The sequence below is a fragment of the Scyliorhinus torazame genome, chromosome 8 (genome assembly GCF_047496885.1).
Source record: "Scyliorhinus torazame isolate Kashiwa2021f chromosome 8, sScyTor2.1, whole genome shotgun sequence".
Classification (NCBI taxonomy): domain Eukaryota; kingdom Metazoa; phylum Chordata; class Chondrichthyes; order Carcharhiniformes; family Scyliorhinidae; genus Scyliorhinus; species Scyliorhinus torazame.
In genome coordinates, this window is record NC_092714.1 from 273403394 (window position 1) to 273422916 (window position 19523).

At 49.2% G+C, this 19523-nt stretch overlaps 1 protein-coding gene across 2 annotated transcripts in view; it reads right to left on the reverse strand.

Annotated features, from left to right (window-relative positions):
- kcnq2b (potassium voltage-gated channel, KQT-like subfamily, member 2b) overlaps positions 1-19523 on the reverse strand; it is a 249502-nt gene that overhangs the window by 52675 nt on the left and 177304 nt on the right. For both annotated transcript variants that reach the window (XM_072515343.1, XM_072515342.1), the window contains exons 9-10: positions 16190-16258; positions 10235-10261 (exon numbers count right to left, since the gene is read on the reverse strand). In XM_072515343.1, the coding sequence (XP_072371444.1) occupies positions 10235-10261; positions 16190-16258 (96 nt within the window). The remainder of the gene's footprint in view (positions 1-10234; positions 10262-16189; positions 16259-19523) is intronic.

Sequence of the window (19523 nt, forward strand, 5' to 3'; positions counted from 1 at the left end):
TTACAGATTTCCTTTCAGTGGGTCAGAAAAACGCGATGTATGCTGCAGGGTACAAGATAGTAGATTATTGAAGTAGTGTGAATTGCACAAAACATAGTATAGAGGAGTTTATATTTTAAAATTTGCTGGTTCTGGGTACTAAAGGCTTTCAATTTGGCTCACTCAGCGTCAACATGAGATATTTGTATAGCCCAGCTGGATTATTACAGAGTAAATCTCCCTCTGTTCTACAGTGGCAATATGCCTTAGATGTAATCTCAAGACAGATTCCTTATGTATCAGAGTGGCATTATCCTCTTTCCTACGTTAGCCATGTTTACCAGTTAAGTGCCAATTTGGTGTTACTTTTTCCCATTAAACTCAGGTCTGTTGGGAACTAAGGAATTACGGAATGGTTACAACACAGATTGAGGCCATGTAGCTCTCGCTCCAGCAGCTCAGCTCGTCCCCCTCGCCTGCTTTTTCCCCATCGGCCTGCAAATGTTTCTACCCAGCTAACCTCTCAATTCTCTTTGCGAAAGCCATGATTGAATCCACCTCTGCCGCGTTCTCAGTCAGTGCAATCCAGAGTTCAAACTCTCCTTCCTTAAAAACGTTTTTCCTCATTTCTGCATTGGCTCTTTTGGCGTTTGCCTTAATCAGTGTCCCCTCCGCCAATGGCAGCTGTTCCTCTCTATTTACTCTGTCCCAACCCGTCACGGTTCTGAACACCTCCATCAAGTCTCTTTTGGCCCAGCTTCCCCCATCTGTCCACGTAACTGAACTTCCTCATCCCTGGAACCATTCCCAATAATCCTTTCTGCACCCTTTGTAAAGTCTTCACATCCTTCTGAAAATGTAGCGCCCATAACTGGACATAATTCTCCAGCTGAGGCCAATGTTCCTTTTGTGTTCTATGCTCCTGTTAATAAAGCCCACACTTCTGTATGTTTCACTAACAGCCCTGCCACCTTCAATGTTTTGTGCTCACATATACCCAGGTCCCTCTGCTCCTACATCCCCTTTAGAATTGTATCCTTTATTTTACATTATTTCTCCTCGTTCTTCCAATGAAAATGTATCATCGCACGCTCTATAGCCATTGTAGCTTTGAAGAATGAGAGGTGATCTTTTTAAAACATAAAAGATCCTGCGGGGCCTTGTCATACATGAAGGATATTTCACCTTGTGGGGGAGACACTTGTCCAAGTAACCGTTAATTCTGTCCAATGTAATTGTCTCGAAAGCTTTTAAATCACCAGGGTTAAACTGACTGGCCTGTAGTTGCTGAGTTTGATCTGAAACCAGAGTGTAACTTTTGCAAATTTTGAGCCAGAGTGTAACTTTTGCAAATTTTGAGCCAGAGTGTAACTTTTGCAATCCTCCAGTCCTCTGGCATCACCCTCTATTTAAGGATTGGAATATTTTGGCCAGAGCCTCCACAGTTTCCGCCCTTACCTCTCTCAGGACCCTTGGATGTATCTTATAGGGTCCTGCCGACTTGTCACCTTTAAGTGCAGGCAGCCTATCTAATTCCCCATTTGTATCAATATCAGCCCATCCAGCATTTAAAGGTGGACATCAACCTTTTCTAAAGATAAATGCAAAGCATTAATTTTGTACCTTAGCCATGTCTCCACGCATAAATTACCTCTTAGTCCCAATCAGTCCTACTCGTCCTTTCTTCTATTTCTACATTCATGCCGACAGATGACTTTTGGATTCCCTGTTCTGTTAGCTGCCAGCCGCTTCTTATACTTTCCCTTTCCTTCTCTCATTTGCTTTTCATTTTCCCTCAGGACTTTCTACATTCAGCTTGGGTCTCACTTTGTGTCATCCCCCTTTCTTTCTGCTTTGTTGTACTCTCTAGCTCTACCATCACCCAGGGAGTCCTGGCTTTCTTTCGTCCTTCCTGTCATCCTTATGGGAAGTACCTTGACTGTACCTGAACAATCTCCTCTCTAAAGGCAGCCCATTATTCAGTTCTTGTTTTGTCTGTTAATCTCGGATTCCAATTTATCTGGGCCAGAACTGTTCTAGCCGCTCTGAAATTAATTAATCTCCCTCAATTAGTTACTCTGGGTTTTTACTCTGGGTTACTCCTTGACCCTTTCCACAGCCAACCTGAACCTTATGAAAGAATGGTCATTGCCCCTAAATGTTCTCTGACCGATACTTGAGCCACTTGACTCACCACACCGCCCAGAGGCAGATCCAGCAGTGATTGCTTCCACCTTGGGCCGGGAACTTCCTCATCTGTAAAATGATCCTGAACACACTTCAAAAACTTTCCCTCCACTCTGCCCTTTACACTGTTCCTCTCCCCGTCTACATCAGGATAATTAAAGTCCCCTCGATCATTACTCAGTAAGAAGCAGTTCAGAGAAGGTTTACCAGTCTAACACCGGGATGGGTGGGTCGTCCTATGAAGTTGGACAGATTAAATTTGTATTCACTGGAGATTAGGAGGTGACTTGTCGAAACCTCTAAGATCCTGAGGGGTGTTTACAGGGTGGGTGTGGAGAGGATGTTTCCTCTTGTGGGATAATCTAGAACTCGGGGTCACTGTTTAAAAATAAGGGGTCGCCCATTTAAGACAGAAATTAGGAGATGTTTTTTCTCTCAGATGTACGTGAGTCTCTGGAACTAAAGAGATGGAAGCAGAGTCTTTGAATATTTTTAATGCAGAGCGAGATAGATTGTTGATTAAGGGGGGGTGAAAGATTATCAGGAATGTGGGGCTGAGATTACATCAGCCATGATCTGGAAAATCCCGCTGCCGTGAACGGGCCGGAAAATCCGCCCCCCCCCCCCCCCCCCGCCCCTGGCCCCTTTTGAGCCAGGGTTTGGTTATGACCATGCTATCATATTGTCGGGTGACTATCTGTGTCTGCTAACCAACCTTATTTATCATGTGCATCCACCCTTATCGCATTCCCTCCTACACTGATTCCACCTAATAATTTTGCTATTTCTTACCCTAGTGCTATCTGTCTCTTCTACTTTGTTGTAAGTCTTGCTCTTACTCAGTAATGTTTCATCCTGGTTTCCATCCCCCTGCCAACTACGTTGAAACTTCCCAATAACATTACTGATTCGGACCGTAAGGACATTGATCCCGGCTCTGGTGATGTGTAACCCACCCGGCCTGTACAGGTCCCACCTCCAACAGCACAGGTCCCAATATCCCAGGAAACTAAAGCCCTCCCTCCTGCACCATCTACCCAATCCACCGATTTCTATACCCACTGCTGAGTGACACAAATCCAGTGATTACCACCTTTGTAATCCTGTTTGCTGGCCTCCTTCCTCGCTCCCTAAAATCTGACAGCAGGACCTCGTCCCTCTTTCTAGCTAACTCATTGGTGCAGGTATGGACCACGGAAGCTGGCTGTTCTCTCCCCCCGCCCCCCCACCACCACCACCAGCACCACCACCATCCTCAGAGCGCTATGCAGCCACTCAGTGATCTCCTCTGGGGCAGCACTGTAGCACTGTGGCTTCACAGCGCCAGGGTCCCAGGTTCGATTCCCCGCTGGGTCACTGTCTTTGAAGAGTCTGCACGTTCTCCCACTGTCTGCGTGGGTTTCCTCCGGGTGCTCCGGTTTCCTCCCACAGTCCGAAGATGTGCAGGTTAGGTGGATTGGCCAAGCTAAATTGCCCTTAGTGTCCAAAAAGGTTAGGTGGGGTTTTTGGGTTACGGAGATAGGGTGGAAGTGAGGGCTTAAGTGGGTCGGTGCAGACTCGATGGGCCAAATGGCCTCCTTCTGCACTGTATGTTCTATGTCTATATCCTCAATCCTGACACCTGGGGCGAAATTCTCCCCCAACGGCGCGATGTCCGCTGACTGGCGCCAAACACGGCGCCAATCAGACGGGCATCGCGCCGGCCCAAAGGTGCGGAATGCTCCGCATCTTTGGCGGCCTAGCCCCAACATTGAGGGGCTAGGCCGACGCCGGAGGGATTTCCGCCCCGCCAGCTGGCGGAAATGGCGTTTGTTGCCCCGCCAGCTGGCGCGGAAATGCGGCGCATGCGCGGGAGCGTCAGCGGCCGCTGTCAGTTTCCCGCACATGTGCAGTGGGGAGAGTCTCTTCCGCCTCCGCCATGGTGGAGGCCGTAGCGGAGGCGGAAGGGAAAGAGTGCACCCACGGCACAGGCCCGCCCACGATCGGTGGGCCCCGATCGCGGGCCAGGCCACCGTGCCACCGTGGGGGCACCCCCCAGGGTCAGATCGCCCCACGCCCCCCCCAGGACCCCGGAGCCCGCCCACGCCGCCTGGTCGCGCCGGTAAATACCAGGTTTGATTTACGCTGGCGGGACAGGCAATTTCTGGGCGGGACTTCGGCCCATCCGGGCCGGAGAATCCAGCGGGGGTTCCTGCCAACCGGCGCGGCCCGATTCCCGCCCCCGCCCAATCTCCGGTACCGGAGACTTCGGCTGGGGCGGGGCGGGATTCACGGCGGCCTACGGCCATTCTCCGACCCGGCGGGGGGTCGGAGAATGACGCCCCAGGTACTTAACAGACCATCCTGGAGTCATGACTGTGGCTGCAGAAAGTCCTGACTGTTAGATCCCACATTACTCCTGCTCTCCCAACTTCTAATCTTCTTCCTGCACCCTGTGCAGAGCTGAGCCACTCATGGAGCTGATGACTTGGCTCGGCCTGGATTCCGCAGAAGAACCATCACTCTCACCAGAACTCAGTCCTGAATACCAGGTGACAAGCACATTCCAATGGAAAGGCAAGTTGAGCATGTTCTTTAATAGCCACGTGATTCATGGGAGTGGCTTTACTGCAGACTGAGAGGTTTGGAATCTATCCTGATGCCCAACACATATCCCACATGAAGAGGAATGAATGGCAGTTCTGCAAAGGGAAGCTGTGATTACATGACAGACATGTTGAGCAGAGATGAAATACCAGTCGATGAATGCATGGGGGGAATCTGAATTAGGCTAAGTGACTGGTGATAGCGTAGGCTCTGCATGATCTGCAACAGCCAACTAGATGTGAAGCGAAGATCGTGTCACTTGGCTGAAAAGCCCCTGGGGAGTTGGCTGGCTTGTCTCATGGTTGAGATTAATCCAGCTCATGGACAACCTGATATATTGCTGTGTTTAGCAGAGTATGCTCTGGGGAACCACATGGCCCCACATCCCAGTTAGAAAAGATTCCAAAACTTCAGTGCGACCTCGTTTTTAAACAAAGACACAAATAATAATAATCGCTTATTGTCACAAGTAGGCTTCAATGAAGTTACTGTGAAAAGCCCCTAGTCGCCACATGCCGGCACCTGTTCAGGGAGGCCGGTACGGGAATCAAAGGAAAACGGAGTTTTGCACTCAATAAGAACATGGGACGGGATTCTCCCCTACCCGGCGGGGCGGGGGTCTCGGCGGGATGGAGCGGCGAGAACCACTCCGGCGTCGGGCCACCCCAAAGGTGTGGATTTCTCTGCACCTTTAGGGGCCAAGCCCTCACCTTTAGCGGCTAGGCCCGTGCCGGAGTGGTTGCCATCTCGCCGGCTGGCGTGGAAGGCCTTTGGCGCCACGCCAGCCGGGGCCAAAGGGACACCGCCGGCCGGCGGAAGTCCACGCATGCGCGGGAGCATCAGCGGCTGATGATGTCATCCCCGCGCATGCGCAGGGGGGGTCACATACGCGTCGGCCATCGCAGAGACATACACGGCCGACGCGTAGTAAAAGAGTGCCCCCACGGCACAGGCCCGCCCGCGGATCGGTGGGCCCAGATCGCGGGCCAGGCCACCGTGGGGGCACCCCTCGGGGCCAGATCGCCCCGCGCCCCTCCCCCCCCCAGGACACCGGAGCCCACCCGCGCCGCCTGGTCCTGCCGGTAAGGGAGGTGGCTTGATTCACGCCGGCGGGGCCGACATTACAGCAGCGGGACTTCGGCCCATCGCGGGCCGGAGAATTGCTGGGTGGGCCCGCCGACTGGCGTGGCGCGATTCCCGCCCCCATCGAATCTCTGGTGCCGGAGAATTTGGCGGCCAACGGGGGCGGGATTCACGCTGCCCCCACCCCCCCCCCCCCCCCCCCCCCCACCCAGCGATTCTCCGAACCGGCAGGAGGTCTGAGAATCCCGCCCATGATCATTTTGACCCAGTATCTTTGCTTTGATCACAATTAGGACAGAGGGAAATAAAGTGCTCGCTAATTCAGCAACAGACAGTGAGGCCATTGCCTGACTAACCTCCTTTCAACTCTTGGGAATTGGTCTGAAACTACACAGGGACAACAAGAAAATAAAAAGTGACTTTCATTTATATGGCACCTTTCACAACCTCAGGAAATTCAAAAGGATTTGCACAGTGGCACAGTGGTTAGTACCGCCGCCTCACAGTGCCAGGGGCCCAGGTTCAATTGTGGCCTCGGGTCACTATCTATGCGGAGTCTGCACGTTCTCCCCGTGTCTGCGCGGGTTTCCTCCGGGTGCTCCGGTTTTCTCCCACAGTCCAAAGATGTGATTGTTTGGTGGATTGGCTACGCTAAATCGCCCCTTGGTGTCCAAAATGTTAGGTGGGGTTACTGGGTGCTAGGTAATGGGCAGGGGCCTGGGTAGGTTGCTCTTTCAAGGGGTCGATCTAGACTCGATGGGCCGAATGGCCTTCTTCTGCCCTATAGGGATTCTACAGCCAATGAGGTGCAATGACTGTAGCAGTGCAGGAAATGAGAGGCTGCTGCTACCTGATATGTTAGGCCAGTATTAATCGCCTATCCCTGATTTCCCTATGGGAGGTTTCTGCAGGTATGTGAATGGGCAATGATACTGTGGGACATTGCCACGTAAGTGGACATTGACAAGTAAGAGAACACTGAGTGACTGATTCAGCTAATAGTGAATAAACTGTGTCAAATCGAGGTTAATTTTCCTTGGCTTTGCAGTTCTTTGCGTGATACATCAGTATTCACCAAAGAGAATTGGTAGATGTTGAGTCTGGAGAAGGGTGTGTAGATAGCCTGGGTCACATTGTGATCCAAAAAGACGAGGTGTTGGGCGTCTTAAAAAATATTAAGGTAGCTAAGTCCCCAGGGCCTGATGGGATCTACCCCAGAATACTGAAGGAGGCTGGAGAGGAAATTGCTGAGGCCTTGACAGAAATCTTTGGATCCTCACTGTCTTCAGGTGATGTCCCGGAGGACTGGCGAATAGCCAATGTTGTTCCTCTGTTTAAGAAGGGTAGCAAGGATAATCCAGGGAACTACAGGCCGGTGAGCCTTACTTCAGTGGTAGGGAAATTACTGGAGAGAATTCTTCGAGACAGGATCTGCTCCCATTAGGAAGCAAATGGACGTATTAGTGCGAGGCAGCACGGTTTTGTGAAGGGGAGGTCGTGTCTCACTAACTTGATAGAGTTTTTCGAGGAGGTCACTAAGATGATTGATGCAAGTAGGGCAGTGGGTGTTGTCTATATGTAAGGCCTTTGACAAGGTCCCTCATGGTAGACTAGTACAAAAGGTGAAGTCACACGGGATCATGGGTGAGCTGGCAAGGTGGATACAGAACTGGCTAGGTCATAGAAGGCAGAGAGTAGCAATGGAAAGATGCTTTTCTGATTGGAGGGCTGTGACCAGTGGTGTTCCGCAGGGATCAGTGCTGGGACCTTTGCTGTTTGTAGTATATATAAATGATTTGGAGGAAAATGTAACTGGTCTGATTCGTAAGTTTGCAGACGACACAAAGGTTGGTGGAATTGCGGATAGCGATGAGGACTGTCAGAGGATACAGCAGGATTTAGATTGTTTGGAGACTTGGGTGGAGAGATGGCAGATGGAGTTTAATCCGGACAAATGTGAGGTAATGCATTTTGGAAGGTCTAATGCAGGTAGGGAATATACAGTGAATGGTAGAATCCTCAAGAGTATTGAAAGTCAGAGAGATCTAGGAGTACAGGTCCACAGGTCACTGAAAGGGGCAACCAGGTGGAGAAGATAGTCAAGAAGGCATACGGCATGCTTGCCTTCATTGGCCGGGGCACTGAGTATAAGAATTGGCAAGTCATGTTGCAGCTGTATCGAACCTTAGTTAGGCCACACTTGGAGTATAGTGTTCAATTCTGGTCGCCACACTACCAGAAGGATGTGGAGGCTTTAGAGAGGATGCAGAAGAGATTTACCAGAATGTTGCCTGGCATGGAGGGCATTAGCTATGAGGAGCGGTTGAATAAACTCGGTTTGTTCTCACTGGAACGACAGAGGTTGAGGGGCGACCTGATAGAGGTCTACAAAATTATGAGGGGCATAGACAGAGTGGATAGTCAGAGGCCTTTTCCCAGGGTAGAGGGGTCAATTACTAGGGGGCATAGGTTTAAGGTGAGAGGGGCAAGGTTTAGAGTAGATGTACGAGGCAAATTTTTTACACAGAGGATAGTGGGTGCCTGGAACTCGCTACCAGAGGAGGTGGTGGAAGCAGGGACGATAGTGACATTTAAGGGGCATCTTGACAAATACATGAATAGGATGGGAATAGAGTGATATGGACCCAGGAAGTGTAGAAGATTGTAGTTTAGTCGGGCAGCATGGTCGGCACGGGCTTGGAGGGCCGAAGTGCCTGTTCCTGTGCTGTACATTTCTTTGTTCTTTGTTTTGTACATCGGCCATATCTGTGTATTCAGGAATAAGTAAACATTTCAGTGGGAGGGTTAGCAATAGCAAAAAAACGGTCTGAATGAACCGATTAGTGACCAAACGTGTCTTTCTGCTTGCTCTGTGAAAGCTGCGATAGTTACTGTCTCCGTTTAGCTCTCTCTTCATTTACTCTCACTGAGGGAAGGGATTAACATCAGGTTCCATCTCCGACATGTCTTCCCCAGCTAGGTGGGCCATAAAGGGAGACCCCAAGACTATCAAGAGCGTTAGGTGAAAGGGAGGGGACCAGAAACAGAGAGTGCCCCTGTTTAAGAGCAATATGGAGTTGAGGAGAGCGTTACATGGCTGATGAATCCTGTGCAGTAGGCGTCAAATCTCACCAAAGCTCCTTTAAACTCCAAAAATCTCCAAATCCTTCCAGAATGTATTCACTTGGTGTTTTCACAGAAACAAATTGGACCCCTTTCTCAGAAATGAAGTTTGTTGCTGTTTCTCTAACTCAAAAAACTTGCTGATGTAGAGATTGCTTCAAGCCACTTAGACATCAAATATCGGTGCCGGAACCTGTACAAGGCTTTGTATAGTTAGAAGGTTGGCAGGGGAAAGGGATCAAACTGAGGATGTCGGGGGCTTCCTGAGGAGTCTTCTAAAGGATCCTGTCTTCTTGCAAAGGGTGTAGAAGGGAACAAGTGGAGAGGATAAAACATACCTCCTACTGTCAAAGCTCAATTCTCTGCTTAAGCGAAAAGGAAAGACAGTTATCAACGAGAGGCAAATAAACGGACACCGTCATTTCAGACCCAGCATTGAAACATCGAGAATAATCCTCAACTGCGGCACTGCAAGCAAATCATGTTCTGTGCGCAGGACTTGGCATTGGAAATCTAACGGGCTCATTATTCATTTTCAGAAAGGGTGGAGAACTGACAGGAAGCAGAATGGTTGTCGGTCTCAGCAAGCATTTTTATCAACTACCAACATAAATACCCCACACAGCTACAGTACTCTATGTATAACCCTTAATAAATTCCCCCTTTAGCTGTTCCAATTTAATAACACGATCCCATAAACCAGAAACCCTTTTCAAAGGGATGGCCCATCACATAGCCCTCAAGACCTGGTACGGATGCTCCTGTTTCCTTTCCAAAACAGCAGGTTTGAATTTCTTCCAGAAAACAGTTAATTCTTTTCAAGTTATCAAGCAGTCTGGAAACAGTTTTAAAAATGCAGTTAGAGAAAAAAACCTTCTTGTTCAACCTGTGCAGGACAAAACCCAGTTCAAACACAAAGCAAAAGTAAAACCAACTCAAAAACTAAAGTTAAAATCCAGAGCCACAGCCCCAGCTCCACCCACACAATGACATCACTGAAGCCATGTGATAAGACAAAAACCTTTCTGAAAGGGACACTCCCATGACAATGGATGCTCCCGAATTAATTCACCACAGCTACAGGACAGTGAGGTCAGCATCTCACTGAACCCCGAAAAGTGAGCATTTGAGCTTCTAAAACTCAATACAAGAAATCACATCAGCAGGGATTGGGGGGGGGGGGGGGTGGGGGGGGGGCGGAGGAGGTGGAAGGGGGGGGGGGGGTGGACGAGGTTTCCAGTGTTTTTTAAAATCAGAGCTTTGAAATGAGGCAAACCTGGCGGTGCTCTCCAGCGTGTCCTTCCTGCAGCAAGAAAAACAAAACATAGACAAGTGGTTAATCAGAATGCCAGGCTCTTTGATCAAACTGCCGGCATTTTATGAATCTATGAATTCGGAATTCCTTCAGGATAGGTAAGACCGAAGGCACTGTTGAGTTGGGATTTTTATTAGGAGACTTGAGACAGTGGGAGATGTTACCGCAGAAGCACAGAATCCCTACAGTGCAGAAGGAGGCCATTCGGCCCAACAGTCTGCACCGACCCCTTGAAAGAGAACCCTACCTAGACCCATTTCCCCACCCAATCCACGTAACCACATCCCTGGACACAAAGGGGCCATTTTATCATGGCCAGTCCACCTAACCTGCACACGACCAAGATCACACATCGTAAATCTTCTAAAGGTAATCGGGCACAAGCTGAACATCCCTCCGCGCTGTCCCCATCAAACACTCCCAGGTACAGCACGGGGTCAGATACAGAGTAAAGCTCCCTCTACACTGTCCCCATCAAACACTCCCAGGTACAGCACGGGGTCAGATACAGAGTAAAGCTCCCTCTACACTGTCCCCATCAAACACGCCCAGGTACAGCACGGGGTCAGATACAGAGTAAAGCTCCCTCTACACTGTCCCCATCAAACACTCCCAGGTACAGCATGGGGTTAGATACAGAGTAAAGCTCCCTCTATACTGTCCCCATCAAACACTCCCAGGGCAGATACAGCACGTGGTTAGATACAGAGTAAAGCTCCCTCTACACTGTCCCCAGCGTACACTCCCAGGACAGGTACAGCATGGGGTTAGATACAGAGTAAAGCTCCCTCTACACTGTCCCCATGAAACACTCCCAGGACAGGTACAGCACGGGGTTAGATATAGAGGAAAGCATCCTCTACACTGTCCCCATCAAACACTCCCAGCACAGGTACAGCACAGGGTTAGATACAGAGTAAAGCTCCCTCTACACTGTCCCCATCAAACACTCACAGGGGACGGATGTTTGAGGGCAAATCAACATCTGACATGTGGGAGGCTTTCAAGTGTCAGTTGAAAGGAATTCAGGACCGGCATGTTCCTGTGAGGAAGAAGGATAAATACGGCAATTTTCGGGAAACTTGGATAACGAGAGATATTGTAGGCCTCATAAAAAAGAAAAAGGAGGCATTTGTCAGGGCTAAAAGGCTGGGAACAGACGAAGCCTGTGTGGAATATAAGGAAAGTAAGAAGGAACTTAAGCAAGGAGTCAGGAGCGCTAGAAGGGGTCACGAAAAGTCATTGGCAAATAGGATTAAGGAAAGTCCCAAGGCTTTTTACACGTACATAAAAAGCAAGAGGGTAGCCAGGGCAAGGGTTGGCCCACTGAAGGATTGGCAAGGGAATCTATGTGTGGAGCCAGAGGGAATGGGCGAGGTACTAAATGAATACTTTGCATCAGTATTCACCAAAGAGAAGGAATTGGTAGATGTTGAGTCTGGAGAAGGGTGTGTAGATAGCCTGGGTCACATTGAGATCCAAAAAGACGAGGTGTTGGGCGTCTTAAAAAATATTAAGGTAGATAAGTCCCCAGGGCCTGATGGGATCTACCCCAGAATACTGAAGGAGGCTGGAGAGGAAATTGCTGACGCCTTGACAGAAATCTTTGGATCCTCACTGTCTTCAGGTGATGTCCCGGAGGACTGGAGAATAGCCAATGTTGTTCCTCTGTTTAAGAAGGGTAGCAAGGATAATCCAGGGAACTACAGGCCGGTGAGCCTCACTTCAGTGGTAGGGAAATTACTGGAGAGAATTCTTTGAGACAGGATCTACTCCCATTTGGAAGCAAATGGACGTATTAGTGAGAGGCAGCATGGTTTTGTGAAGGGGAGATCGTGTCTCACTAACTTGATAGAGTTTTTCGAGGAGGTCACTAAGATGATTGATGCAGGTAGGGCAGTGGATGTTGTCTATATGGACTTTAGTAAGGCCTTTGACAAGGTCCCTCATAGTAGACTAGTACAAAAGGTGAAGTCACACGGGATCAGGGGTGAGCTGGCAAGGTGGATACAGAACTGGCTAGGTCATAGAAGGCAGAGAGTAGCAATGGAAGGATGCTTTTCTAATTGGACGGCTGTGACCAGTGGTGTTCCACAGGGATCAGTGCTGGGACCTTTGCTGTTTGTAGAATATATAAATGATTTGGAGGAAATTGTAACTGGTCTGATTCGTAAGTTTGCAGACGACACAAAGGTTGGTGGAATTGCGGATAGCATGAGGACTGTCAGAGGATACAGCAGGATTTAGATTGTTTGGAGACTTGGGTGGAGAGATGGCAGATGGAGTTTAATCCGGACAAATGTGAGGTAATGCATTTTGGAAGGTCTAATGCAGGTAGGGAATATACAGTGAATAGTAGAACCCTCAAGAGTATTGAAAGTCAGAGAGATCTAGGAGTACAGGTCCACAGGTCACTGAAAGGGGCAACACAGGTGGAGAAGATAGTCAAGAAGGCATACGGCATGCTTGCCTTCATTGGCCGGGGCACTGAGTATAAGAATTGGCAAGTCATGTTGCAGCTGTATAGAACCTTAGTTAGGCCACACTTGGAGTATAGTGTTCAATTCTGGTCGGTACACTACCAGAAGGATGTGGAGGCTTTAGAGAGGGTGCAGAAGAGATTTACCAGAATGTTGCCTGGTATGGAGGGCATTAGCTATGAGGAGCGGTTGAATAAACTCGGTTTGTTCTCACTGGAACGAAGGAGGTTGAGGGGCGACCTGATAGAGGTCTACAAAATTATGAGGGGCATAGACAGAGTGGATAGTCAGAGGCATTTCCCCGGGGTAGAGGGGTCAATTACTAGGGGGCATAGGTTTAAGGTGAGAGGGGCAAGGTTTAGAATAGATGTACGAGGCAAGTTTTTTACGCAGAGGGTAGTGGGTGCCTGGAACCCGCTACCGGAGGAGGTGGGGGAAGTAGGGACGATAGTGACATTTAAGGGGCATCTTGACAAATACATGAATAGGATGGGAATAGAGGGATACGGACCCAGGAAGTGTAGAAGATTGTAGTTTAGTCGGGCAGCATGGTCGGCACGGGCTTGGAGGGCCGAAGGGCCTGTTCCTGTGCTGTACATTTCCTTGTTCTTTGTTCTAGGTACAGCACGAGGTTAGATACAGAGTAAATCTCCTTCTACACTGTCCCCATCAAACACTCCCAGGACACCGTACGGGGTTAGATACAGAGTAAAGCTCCCTCTACACTGTCCCCATCAAACACTCCCAGGACACAGCACGGGGTTAGATACAGAGTAAAGCTCCCTCTACACTGTCCCCATCAAACACTCCCACGACAGGTACAGCACGGGGTTAGACATAGAGTAAAGTTCCCTCTACACTGTCCCCATCAAACACTCCCAGGACAGATACAGCACGGGTTTAGATACAGAGTAAAGCTCCCTCTATACTGTCCCCATCAAACACTCCCAGGACAGGTACAGCACGTGGTTAGATACAGAGTAAAGCTCCCTCTATACTGTCCCCATCAAACACTCCCAGGACAGGTGCAGCACGGGGTTAGATACAGAGTAAAGCTCCCTCTACACTGTTCGCATCAAACACTCCCAGGACAGATCCAGCATGGGGTTATATACAGAGTAAAGCTCCCTCTACACTGTCCCCATCAAACACTCCCAGGACAGGTATAGCACGGGGTTAGACACCGAGTAAAGATCCCTCACACTGTCCCCATCAATCACTTCCAGGACAGGTACAGAATGGGTTTAGATACAGAGTAAAGCTCCCTCGACACTGTCCCCATCAAACACTCCCAGGACAGGTACAGCACGGGGTTAGATACAGGGTAAAGCTCCCTCTACACTGTCCCCCATCAAACACTCCAGGACAGGTACGGCACGGGGTTAGCTACAGAGTAAAGCTCCCTCTACATTGTCCCCATCGAACAGTCCCAGGACAGGTACAGAATGGGGTTAGATACAGAGTAAAGCTCCCTCTACACTGTCCCCATCAAACACTCCCACGACAGATACAGCATGGGGTTAGATACAGAGCAAAGCTCCCTCTACACTGTCCCCATCAAACACTCCAGGACAGGTACAGCACGGGGTTAGATACAGAGTAAAGCTCCCTCTACATCATCCTTTAACATTGCCTTTTTCTAAACATCTTCAAAACACAGTTAAGAAAATGAGCCCTTGAATGCAGAATTAATTTTAAAGGAAGATCAATGCCTTCCCCTTCACATTGTCTCTGACTAAAACTTTTCTCACAGCTCAATACATTTAATGAATATTAATCCAAATGTATAAGTGTATATGTTTCCTCTCATTCACTGCCACAGATGGATACAGCCGTAGGCTACACCTACACTTTAAAAGGGATATCATTTTATCTCAGTTTCTTTTTAAACCTGTCCTCGTATTTTCAAATTCATTTGTAGCAATTGGACAGAAACTGCTGGAAGCTGAAGAAAAAATATTCCATTCGGAGCACCGATAATAATAGGAATCACTCACCTTCAGGAAATCGGGCACAACTACTGATTCTAAAACTGCACAATCTAAATTCAACAGCACCCTCAAAGGAGAAACGTCAATTCAGAGCCTGCTTTTTGAAGGGACTGATATTGTCAAGCTAAAGATTAAAAGAAGAAATTGACTGTGTAATGAACTAATACAATTTCAATTTGTTGACTTTTTTTTAAGGACTTTGATTGTTGTGTTTAAAATGCTTATTTTGGGGCATTAAAATTTTCAGTTACTGAAAAAGCAAGATGGCAAATGATACCAAACTTCAGACAGTACTTCTAGTGATTTGACTGAACCTGATAGGGTGCTGTGCACTGATGCCTTCACAGAGATAACGCTAGTGAGATTTCAGGGCCTCGGAACTTATGATGGAATAAAGTTTATATAAAAATGATGACCATCATCAGCACATCGATCTGAAACATGAGCTTTTATTTTCCTCTACACAAATGCTGCCTCACATTCTGAGCACTTCCATCATTTTCTATTTTTATTTCAGATTCCCAGCGTTCTCCTGCTCATAAATTCCCTCAGCAGGGAAATAACATATCTGTTTCTGCCCCGTGGCACTCATTTTATCCTTGTAAACATCTTGGGCGGGATTCTCCCATACCCGCCGGGGCAGGGGGTCCCGGCGGGACGGAGTGGCGTGAACCACTCCGACATCGGGCCGCCCCAAAGGTACGGAATCCTCCGCACCTTCAGGGGCTAGGTCCGCCCGAGTGGTTGGCGCCCCGCCAGCCAGGGTGGAAGGCCTTTGGCGCCGCGCCAGCCGGGGCCAAAGGGACTCCGTTGGCCAGCATGGGTCCGCGCATGCGTGGGAGCGTCTTGTAGATGGGGCTGCTGACGTCATCCTCGCGCATGCCCAGGAGGGGTCCACCTACGTGTCGGCCATCACGGAGGCTTACACGACCGGCACGTAGGAATAGAGTGCCCCCACGGCACAGGCCCGCCCGCGGATCGGTGGGCCCCGGGGCCCCCCGAGGCCAGATCGCCCCGCGCACCCCCCCCCCCCCCAGGACCCCGCCCGCACCGCCAGGTCCCGCTAAGGGACCTACTCTAATTTATGCCGGCGGGACCTGCATAGAACGAGCGGGACTTCGGCCCCTCACGGGCCGGAGAATCGCCGGAGGGAGGCCCGCCGACCGGCGCGGCGCGACTCCCGCCCCCGCCGAATCTCCGGCGCCGGAGAATTCGGCAGCCTGCGGGGGCGGGATTCACGCCGACCCCCGGCGATTCTCCAACCCGGCGGGGGGTCGGAGAATTCCACCCCTTATGTTAGATCAAACCTGAACATTCAAAACTCAAGGGAATGTAAGCTTAGTTTATGCAACCTGCCCTCACAAGAAGTTAGCATCATGAGTTGTTGTTGGGCTATCTCAGGTTGTAACGAAATGGCTCCTGTTGCGAGCTGACATGTTCAGTACCTGAAGGTGAGTCCTGATTTGTTCTTGAGGTTCCGCAGCAAGTCAAGCTGGTTTAGCGGGGGAATCAGCCTGTGACAACAGCACACAGAAGCAACAATGTTGGTTTGAACAGAATTCGCATTGACAACCAGCACTTAAGCTAACAGATTGCAGCCAAACTCCCGACAGACACTCTCCCGTAATTACATCACCGCGGTCTGTGACACATCTCTGCCTTTGTAACACATCAGCTTTTAGTTGTTAGGGAATAAGTCGAAAACTCATTGTGGACAGTTTGAGAATTTATAATCAGCTGATGAAAAACCTAGAAATGAAAACGAGCTGTCAGATTGTTGTTAAAACCCAACTGGTTGATTAAAGTTCTTTAGGAAAGGGAATATAGTGGGCGGTACGGTAGCACAGTTGTTAGCACTGTTGCTTCACAGCGCCAGGGACCCGGGTTCGATTCCTGGCTTGCGTCACTGCACGTTCTCCCCGTGTCTGCGTGGGCTTCCTCCGGGCGCTCCGGTTTCCTCCCACAGGTCCCGGAAGACGTGCTTGTTAGGTGAATTGGACATTCTGAATTCTCCCTCTGTGTACCCGAACAGGCGCCGGAATGTGGCGACTAGGGGCTTTTCACAGTAACTTCATTGTTAATGTAAGCCTACTTGTGACACTAATAAAGATTATTATGAAGCTTATTATTATATTCCGTCCTTACCCGGCCTGGGTCTATTAATGGCTCCAGTCCCACACCAAGGTGGTCAGCTTTAACCATAGTTTATCAAACTGCCCGTTGACGAGGGCAGCTCACTACCATCTCCTCAAGACAGAACTTGTGGTGGGTGATAAATATTGGTCTTAGCAGCAAAGACCACCTCCAAAGAATAAAGTTCAAGAAAGCAAGTACGAAAGGAGAACAAAAAAAATCAAGATTGTGTCTGGTTCATCAAGAACAACGGTTAAGCTTTTCACTCGAGTACGCCTCAATTAGCGCAGGACGGGGGTGGGGGTGGTCTTGAGCTCACTTTGCCATCAGCAGTGCAGCCAGAAAATTTGGTGAACTTGTAGATGGGGTTGGAGCCAAATGTTCCCAGCCAGTTGTGTGTGTACAGGGAGTAGAGTAGGAGGCTAAGTACGCAGCCTTGCGGGGCCCCGGTGTGGAGGACTATCGTGGAGGAGGTGTTGTTGTTTATCCGTACTGATTGTGGTCTGTGGGTCAGGAAGTCGAGGATCCAGTTGCAAAGGGAGAATGATGATGACTTGTAGTGAGGACGTAGATAGACAAGAGAAGGGACAGAGGTAATGACCAGAACCAAAGCATGACTCTAAGTTTGATGATGATTAATGGGTGATTGTCATGCCAGCTAATGGGAAACGACCTCACAGCGCGACCAAGCAGCCTGGGCCGAGGTTACAGTGGATGTTAACTGCCGTGGGAATATCGCGAGGACCTGGGTACAGTGCAGAAAACATCTCAATGACCTCCTAAGATCGGCTAGGGTGAGCCAGGCTCCATTATGGAGAGGAACACTCATGGAGGGATGTGGATAGGCTCTTTGAGGACATTCTCTTGTGTACAAATGCAGGTTGGCATGATGCATGAAGGCCAATGCCTGGCTCCAAGGCCTTGATCAGCCTGTGGAGTTCTCAGCTGCCTGACATACAAACGCATAATTGTGAAGTAGACTCTAAAACCATTGCAATGCTGCTCTCTAATTGCAGGAGGTGAAGGCGCACAATGGCAATGCTCACACCATTGGAGGAGGAGGTGTTTCAGTTTACTGTCAACCAGTGGAGCTACTCCACTGGGAGAGGTGGAATAGGAGGAAGGCCAGAAGCATTATGTGTAAAGGAGAGAAATATGTGTCAGCAAGGCCAAAGGGAAAGTGAACAATGTCTGTTATGTTGTTATGAAATAAGCATCGATGATCTCGAATGCTCTCATACACCGTGGGAGGATTGAGTGACTGCATGTTGGAAGTTGTGAAATACAACCAAAGAGCAACACCTCACAATGCTGGATGTGCTGCCAATACAGCAATATGACTACGTGGTCTCGCCTTGAAGGCTGAAGGCCTTCCCTATTTTTGTCTCCTGCACAAGTGCACCATTGACTGTTGCTGCTGAATATCCCGGGGGTCTGCACAATCCCGGGGAAGAAGATAAAGTCACAGAGGGCTCAGCGTCACACCTTTACTCTGCATCCAGCGCCAGCGCAGATACATGCAGCTCAGTGGGAATTCCCACCTCGCAACTAAAGGAAGCACAAGCTGGTGAGCCCAGGATGTTAACCCTTACTGCACCAAATTCCAACATTCATCACTATCTATCCCGTTTAGCATGGTGATGGTGCCACACAACACGATGGAGGGTCAAAAAGCCTGTTTTGAAAGACAGCCAGGCTTTTTGGAGTCAGAGGTTCAATGAAAGCATCGTAAAAGTTTGGGCTAATGGACTTTTATTTATATTAAGAGGGTTCCCCGGGGAGCAGCTAATTGGAGACATTCTGCGGGATTCTCCGTCAGCGGGATCGTCCGCTTCGCCGGCAGCGCATCCAAGTTCGCGGGTTTCCTGATGGCGTGGGGGTGCCCACAATGGGAGACCCCATTGGCCGTCTGCGAGAACGGAGGATCCCACTGTCAGTGGGGAGAAACAGGGCTGGCGGGATGGAGAATCCCGCCCAGTGTGTTCAGTTCAGTGAGATGGTGTAGTTAATGGGAGGAGCCCGGGGTTGAAGCAGTCAGCTGTTGGGGTTTTCAGGGTTAGTTTTTGGCTGAGCTGAGAGGTTTTCTGAAGAAATACAGCCAGAGATGCTGCAATATTCTGACAGGGGGGTCAGGTCCTTTTCTTTAAATAGCCTCAAAAGATCTCTCTTTCTCAAAGTGGAGTATCCAGACATCTCTGTACAACCAATATTCCTGAGTGCTAACTGTATTGAAAAGTGGATTGGGATCTGAGATGGTTCTGTTGATTGAATGGAAGTAAAGATAGCAGTTAAGGGTTATTATGTCACTGTAGTGATTAGCATTGTTTAAGGGGTAATTGTAAGCTATTTTCTTATGTGATATCAAATATATTCTGATACCGTGTTGGTAATAAAGTTTGTTTTAATAAACCATATCCCTATTTCTTGTGAGATCAATCCCGGAGTGAGGAATCCTTTCCTCACAGTCTTACACAATTAAAATAAAATATTGGGGTTTCTGTACAGTGTCTGAGCCACTGTTAGAGTCTGGTCCAGGATCCTAATAAGATTCAGAACAGATCTAGCAACTCAAGACTGGGCATCCATGAGGCGCTGTGGGCCACAATCTGTAAACTCATGGATGGCATATCCCCCACTCTACCCCAA